The 7,500-nt window shown below is 51.1% G+C and overlaps 2 protein-coding genes across 2 annotated transcripts in view; one reads left to right on the top strand and one right to left on the bottom strand.

Moving 5' to 3' along the window:
* Positions 1 to 1,088: 1,088 nt before the first annotated feature.
* Positions 1,089 to 5,059, top strand: LOC125958247 (WD repeat-containing protein 35). The gene is made up of 6 exons (XM_049691477.1): positions 1,089 to 1,112; positions 1,189 to 1,479; positions 1,548 to 2,117; positions 2,189 to 2,582; positions 2,657 to 2,760; positions 2,825 to 5,059. Exons 1-6 carry the CDS (start codon positions 1,089 to 1,091, stop codon positions 5,039 to 5,041), a joined length of 3,600 nt encoding a protein of 1,199 aa, XP_049547434.1. The 3' UTR covers positions 5,042 to 5,059.
* LOC125953936 (uncharacterized) overlaps positions 5,054 to 7,500 on the bottom strand; it is a 3,816-nt gene continuing 1,369 nt past the window's right edge. The window contains exons 3-6 of the mRNA XM_049683793.1: positions 6,310 to 7,500; positions 6,000 to 6,243; positions 5,844 to 5,927; positions 5,054 to 5,755 (exon numbers count right to left, since the gene is read on the bottom strand). The exon at positions 6,310 to 7,500 is cut by the window's right edge and continues 75 nt beyond it. Coding sequence (XP_049539750.1) covers positions 5,135 to 5,755; positions 5,844 to 5,927; positions 6,000 to 6,243; positions 6,310 to 7,500 — 2,140 coding nt within the window. The 3' untranslated portion in view covers positions 5,054 to 5,134. The remainder of the gene's footprint in view (positions 5,756 to 5,843; positions 5,928 to 5,999; positions 6,244 to 6,309) is intronic.

Here is a 7,500-nt window from a genome sequence, read left to right as displayed (position 1 = left end):
GGTGGAGTGCTTTGGTAGTTTGTACATGCTGTGGGAGCATTCCTCACCCTCTCGTCAAGTGCATTCTATTTCCTGTTTGTCTCAAAAACTCCCTCCCACCCCCACGTATCTGATTAGCGGTGGGCCATCATCATAAAGCGTTAGAACCGAGGATGCAGGCGTGCCGTTCTTAGTGCGATCATTCGGTAACATGATCACAGACGAGAAGCGTACATGTCTCGCGCAACATGCAGATCGTGCCGTCGATCGGCCACTGGCCTGGCAAAACTACACTGAATAATAACTAGCAAACCAAACCAAATAAGTAGATAATCGCTTAGAAACGAAACCATTTTAGCCACCGAATCATAGACGAACGCGCGAAAAAGGCACGTGTCCTGCTGCTGCTGGATGAGGACGAGGACGAGAAGAAAGAGAATGTAAAGATTGAGATTCAGACTTAAAGGAAGAAGAAGAAATCAACATAACGACGTTTATTAACACATAAATAAATCAATTTACTGAATAATGAATTTGATGGAGGAAAAATAAAGGAAAAATTTACAAAAAAAACTCGCTCATCGTTCAATTTTTCTTCAAAATCCGCCAACAGCTGTGTACACAGCGGGATGCAATATTAATAGATGTTGCACGTTACTTGGATTTATTTAGCGTATCCTGCTCCTGCAAAGCATTTTCAAGTTTCTGAAAATACTCTAAATAAATCGAGGTAACGTAGAATATTGACCAATAATATTGCGCGTGCGTAGCCTGCTTAAGAGCTTCCACGGGAGCTTTCTACCAACAGACAGCAAATGCTGGCAGCTGTATGTTATTGCTCTCTCCCTCTCTCTTTAGACACATTTTCCATCTAAAGAGAGAGGGAGTCAGCAACAACTCACAGCTGACAGCATATGCTGTCTGTTGGTAGGGAGGGTTTTGTTGCCATAGCAACCTGCCGCTATAAACAGGTGTGTTTCTTTTGTGCTATTTTGGGAGGGATAAGTCCGTTATTTTTGCCGAAAAAAGTGTCTAATTTTCCTCGAAATCGTTGAAAGAGAAGGGCTACAGTTTCGTTAAACGTTGAAATCCTAAATGTGATCACCAAGATGTTCATCTATCTCAGTAAAAAGGTAGGTCATCGGAGAAAATCCCGTTATTTTCCAGCATCAGCGTTTTGCTTGAGCACGGTATTTCTTCTCATCGTAGATAGCCATTCCGAACAATACGCGGTTGAACTGTATCGCCTGGAACAAAGATCAGGGTTACGTGGCGGTCGGTGGTGAGGATGGACTGCTGAAGGTGCTGAAGCTGGAGCAGGCGAGCAGCTCCAATGTGTCCGCTCAACCGGGCAAGGCTCTGCAGGCCAGTAATCTCTCGATGAATCAAACGCTCGAGGGCCACAAATCGTCCATTCAGGTGGTAACGTGGAACGAGTCCCAGCAGAAGCTTACGTCCTCTGACAAGGATGGCGTTATCATGGTGTGGATGCTGTATAAGGTAGGTACGCTGGCGTTCCCTTCGCTTGCCTTTTGGTTTTGTTCTCAGGAAAGCGCTTCCTTTTGTAGGGTTCGTGGTACGAGGAAATGACCAACGATCGCAAAAAGTCCACCGTGAAGGGTATGGCTTGGACGGGCGATGGACAGAAGATTTGTATCGTGTACGAGGACGGAACCGTGATCGTCGGTTCGGTCGATGGGAACCGTATCTGGGGAAAGGATCTGAAGAACGTCTCGCTGGCCGGTGTGCAGTGGAGTCCGGATGGCCGGTTGCTGCTGTTTAGCATCAAGAACGGAGAGGTTCATCTATACGACAACCAGGGAGTGTTTGTGATGAAGTTACACATCCAGTGCGTTTATTTAACACCAACGAAGAGCATCACGGTGGTCGGTTTGTGCTGGTATCACCGACCGGTGTCAGCGAATCGTCCCGTGTTGGCGATTTGCTACGAAAACGGACGAATGCAGCTGATGCGCAACGAAAACGATGACAGTCCGGTGGTGGTGGACACGGGGCTGCAGGCCATCTCCTGTATGTGGAACCACGATGGTACGATACTGGCCATCTGTGGGATGAAAACGAACCTGACTAGCGACAAGGACAGCAGTCAGGTGCTGTTTTACTCGCCGTACGGTGTGGTAAGTCTCGCTTTGGACGTACCGTCGTAAGCAACGCTTTTAATCGAATCGCTTTCCATTCTGCTTTGCAGCACATTCGCACCCTTAAGATCCCTGGCAAAGAGATCACTTCGTTGTCGTGGGAAGGGAAATCGCTCCGGATTGCTCTGTCCGTTGATTCGTTTATCTATTTCGCCAACATTCGGCCAGATTATCGGTGGTGTTACTTCAATCGTACCGTGTGCTACCAGGAAGCATCGAATGGCGACGAGCAGGACTCGGTGACATTCTGGGACACGAACTCGAACCAGTGCTACAGCAAGCAGATCGATGCGATCATGTCGATGGCCGCTACGAACGATCACTGTGTGATCGCGGTCGAGACGAAGATGACCGGCAAGGAGTTTAGCATCGTGAGCGAAGGCAAGGGAAAGGATCTCATGTACCAGCTGTTGATATGCAACTCAATCAGCACGACTGTCGACTGTAAGTACCGCACGATCGGGCGCAATTGTCTATGAAACGGCTGATTCCAATGATTGGTTTGATTTTGTCTTTAGCAAAATACCTCGACATACGACCTGAGTTCATTACGATGAACTCGTCGCACGTGATCGTCGCTTCGAAAGATCACTTTCTGCTCTGGCATTATCATACACCGAAGGTAGATCAACTCAGTGGAACGTCAGTCAAAACGTGAGAAATAAATACCTTCGTTTGATTCGCAGGGTGCCTCAACGTTACACGCTAATCTGAAAGTGAAGCGCGATCGTAAGTACCACATCGACGATACACCTGCCCTGGAGGTGTTGAACGATCTCGATTCGAAGACGGCCCAGGAGATCCCGTCAAAGGTGGACCCCAGCCAGGATCCGATCTGTTGTATCGCATCCTCCGAGAGCTTACTACTGATCGGGCGCGAAAGTGGATTGATCCACGAGTACACGCTACCCCATCTGGTGCTACGCAATCGGCATTATCTACAGAACCGTAGCTACAAGCTGGCGATCAACTGCAACTCAACCCGTGCCGCAATGATCGATTGTAATGGTGTGCTGACGACACTGACGCTGCGCGACGATACGAGTGAGCTCGATGTAGGTGGTACGGCAGGTATGGTAGGCCAAGAGGGTGCTCACATCGAGCGGAAGGACGTATGGGCGATCTGTTGGGCGAAGGATAACCCACAGCTGTTGGCGATCATGGAGAAAACGCGCATGTACATTCTTCGGGGAGCGGATCCCGAGGAACCAATCACCTGTTCCGGGTATATCGGGAACTTTGAGGATCTCGAGATCACGGGTGTGCTGCTGGATGATATTATCAAGGGAGGTGCTACACCGAACGTGAAGGAACACATTTTGCAATTGCGCGTAAAGTCACTGCGTGATACCGAGGATCTCCTGGCGCACGTGGGAATATCGGAAGCGAAGCAGTTCATTGAGGACAATGCGCACCCACGGTTGTGGCGTTTGTTGGCGGAAGCATCGCTTAAAAAGCTCGATCTCGAAACGGCCGAATCGGCGTTTGTGCGGTGCAGCAACTACCCGGGGATTCAGATGATCAAACGGCTTAAGACGATCCAGCTGGAGTCACTGCAGCGTGCCGAGATCGCGGCCTTTTTCGGGGAGTTTGATGAAGCTGAGAAGCTGTACCTGGACGTGGATCGTCGCGATTGTGCGATCCGATTGCGGCAGACGCTGTGCGATTGGTTTCGCACGGTGCACCTGTACCGGTTGGGGCCGGGTATTTCGGATCAACAGATGGAGAATGCGTGGCGCGAGATCGGACACCATTACATGAACATGCGCGTGTGCGACAGTGCGAAGGAGTACTACGAAAAGGCGCACCACATCGAGGGCCTGATGGATGCGCTGTATAATCTCGAGCAGTACGATGAGCTGGTCGGTTGTATGCACAAGCTACCCGAGAAGAGCCAGCAGCTGGCCAAGCTAGGGCAAATGCTGGCCACGGTCGGCATGTGCGAACAATCGGTGGCCGCCTATCTGAAGCTCGGTGACGTCAAGTCGGCTGTATCGACGTGTATCGCTCTGCGCCAGTGGGGACTGGCGGTTGAGTTGGCGCAAAAATATAAAATGCCTCAAATCAACACCCTGCTCAGCAAACACGCGGCCCAACTGCTGCAGGAGGGAAAGCTACCGGAGGCCATCGAGTTGCAACGGAAGGCAGGTCGGTATCTCGATGCCGCCCGATTACTGGTGAAGATGGCCGAAGCGGAAGCGGAGAAGAAATCGGACTACATCCGGATCAAGCAGCTGTACGTGCTGTCCGGTTTACTGGGGGAAGAGTACATCGAAAAGCAGATGGCCATCCTGGCGGGTGGTAGCCGTGCTGCTGTCCTTTCACAGCTAAACCCCGAAGATGCGGTACTGATCGAGCAGATATGGCACCATGCCGAAGCGTACCACTATATGCTGCTAGCACAGCGACAGCTTCGTTCCGGTTTGTTGCACAGTGCCGTCATTACGACGCTCCGTCTGCGCGAGTACGAGGACGTACTGGATGTGGAGGTCCTGTATGCGTTGCTCGCACTGGCCTCCTGTGCCGATCGTTCGTTCGGTACATGCTCGAAGGCATTCATCAAGCTGGAATCGATTGAAACGATCTCCGAGACGCGCCGACAGCAGTACGAGGAGCTGGCGATCAACATCTTCACGCGCTACGAACCGAAGGACAATAAGGTAAAGCACATTAGCTGCTACACCTGTGAGACGCCTGTAGCGGATTGTTGTACCCGTTGTCCCAACTGTGGCAGCCGTTTCCCGCCGTGCATCGCTTCGGGGCAACCGCTAACGAACCCAACGGGCGCTTGGCAGTGCAGCGGATGCTATCACGTGGCGAATCCCCTCGAAATCACATCCCGGAAGACGTGCCCACTCTGTCATCGATTGTTAGCAACGCCCAAGGGTGCAATTCAGATCTGATCTCATCCGATATATTCGTTAACCTTAAGATGATGATGATGATGATGATAGTTTTATGTTCCATGTGTCGAATAACACGAAGCACCGCGTAACTTATTGAGCATACTGATGCACGTGACGATCGTAGAACCGTTTCTTGCACTCCTTACTATCGAAATCGACCCGAAACTTTAGCCCATCGAGCATGAAGTTAAGTCGCTGGGAGTGTCGTTTGCTTTGGCGCATTCGCATCATTGTTCCGCGACCGCCGAAACGATCGACAAACACAATGCGTAGCAATCGTTCCGCTTCCTTGTTCGATGGATCGCCTTTGTTCACTCCGGCGCTCTCCAGGTCATCGGGTTCTTCGAGCTTAATCTTAACGCAGATCGTTGCCCGTCGGCAGATGAACATGCGGCAGAGGCCACCATCCTTTTCACGCAAAGGTTTGTATACCGCCGCTCGATCGTCGTAGATAAGGGGACCGTACGAGGGAATGCGTTCGTCCAGGAGGTATAGTTTGTAGGTTTGCCCAAGGTTCACCCGAAACGCGTTCAGACGGACCTGGGCAAAGGCTAGCTGCTGGAAGAGTTCGGTGTCGATGGGCACGTTGAGGCTACTGTCGTCCGAGTACTTGATGATTAGCGCTTCGAAGTACCGATTGAACTCTTGCAGATGCTCGATGCAGAGGAAGGTGAACTGTTCCACCGTCGAGGCGACGCGGTTATTGAAGTTCTGTCGAAGAAAGTAATGATGACATTCTGTGAAGTCAAATTTTCAAACGTCGCCAATAATTGACACAATCAGAGATTCCAACACCTACCGAAGGTCTCTGGCCGTTCTGTATCCACTTGATGGCCTTTCGAAACTCTCGCAGATAGTCGAAGTAGGGCGCAAAATGATCAGTCTGCAAGAGGGTGATTAGGATATCGTTAGAAGTTTGTAAGGCTGCAAGGAGGTAACGAACACAGTAACCGACCTTAAGGTACCTAAGAAAACACTGGCAGATCTCGTTTGGCCCGACAGTGGTCGCTGGTTGAGATAGATCCTCCAGGATCTGGTTGTGAAGATTGAGAATCGCCTCGAAGGCACTAATGAAGAGGGCCAGTTTGATTTTCAGCTCGACCGTTAGCGTGTCAAGGTAGAACCGCCGGTTCGCAACCAGTACCTCGAGGAACTGTTGCTGTGCCTCTATCAGGGTCACCGTGAGCCGTTGCTCATCCCTTGAAAAGAAGAGGAATAGAATGACACCTTTGGATCTACTTCGAAGATCATGCCTCCGGTCTTACCAAACTTCTTGCTGATCTTCCGCTTCCGTTCCGTTGGCGGATAAGGTGGTGAAGTCATCATCATCCTCCAGCTCGTACTGCTGCCGCTGTTCCTCTGCGGCCGCCTCACATACCTTATCATAATTCACAGCCCTTGCCATGGAGCGGAGCAGTGAGAGCAACGACTGTATTTCTGTGTTCGTTTCCGATTGAACGATGATCTCCTGGTTACCGCGTGGTCCGCTAAAGAGCACGATCCGATTCCGACCATCCTCGGCGTGACACAGCTCGGTATTAAAGTAGTGCCCCCGGTACTCCATCCGATTGCCGCGTACTAGCTCCACGTAGATCAATAGCTTTTCGAAGGCAAACAGTTTTCCACTGTACCGCCGTCGCACGTTGGTATCGTAGATGTCTAGCAGAAGCATACGCCTAAAGTGTCCCTGGTAGAGCAGATTGATTGGTGTGTCACGACCGGGATTCCGGTTACCCTCTGGTTGCAGTATCATCACGAGCGGTACATCGGACGACGGTGTCAGGGCGCTCATCATAACGGTGGCCGGTGCGTAGCTTCGACACTGGTGTATGTCCCGGATGTTGATGGCCTGATTAACGCGCTCGATAAAGTTGCTCAACCTTTTGTCCACCTTGCAGAGCAGCGCCGTCCTGCGGTTCATCGTGCGCATACTGTCCTTATCCTTGATCAGATCCTTAACCATCTCGTTCAGCAGCAGCTTGTAGCGTGGAAGCCGCTGAATCGGTTGCAGCAGCAAACTATTTAGCCCCAGGTGATCGCCTAGATCGTTCTGTATCTTGAGAAAGTAATCACTGTACCGCATCACGAGCAGTTCGGCCTCGGGCTGATGCATCGCATACCGGACATAACAGTAGAACCGATCGCTTTCGATGTAATCGAGAAAGTTTTGTGCAATCCGTTCGACCACGTCCCCTGCCGTGTGCTCCGTGTTCAGGTCAGCGGCATGGTGAAGATCGGGCAGAAAGTGGTCCCGGTGCATGGCCATGATCTCCTCCAGATTGGCGAAGATAGTGTTCTTCTGGCCACGCAACGCTGTGGGAAGGTTCTGGGAGTACATGGCGGGAATGTAGCTCCGGATACCGTGCGCCAGGTTCTCGATGTACTTCTGCTCCTTCTCGAGCATCTCGTCGATCACTTGCTGAAGGTGGGATTCGTGTGTTTCGGGATGATCTTGC

Source organism: Anopheles darlingi, chromosome 3 (genome assembly GCF_943734745.1).
Source record: "Anopheles darlingi chromosome 3, idAnoDarlMG_H_01, whole genome shotgun sequence".
NCBI classification, from domain to species: Eukaryota; Metazoa; Arthropoda; class Insecta; order Diptera; family Culicidae; genus Anopheles; species Anopheles darlingi.
Note: the sequence above shows the minus strand (reverse complement) of the source record. Positions and strands in the feature narration are given on the sequence as shown.

Excerpts from the sequence above, each read along its gene's own strand:
- LOC125958247 (XM_049691477.1), top strand. The coding sequence starts at position 1,089 with ATGTTCATCTATCTCAGTAAAAAG. Across the intron at positions 1,113-1,188 it reads TCATCTATCTCAGTAAAAAG|ATAGCCATTCCGAACAATAC; the intron begins GTAGGTCATCGG and ends TTCTCATCGTAG. Across the intron at positions 1,480-1,547 it reads TGGTGTGGATGCTGTATAAG|GGTTCGTGGTACGAGGAAAT; the intron begins GTAGGTACGCTG and ends TTCCTTTTGTAG.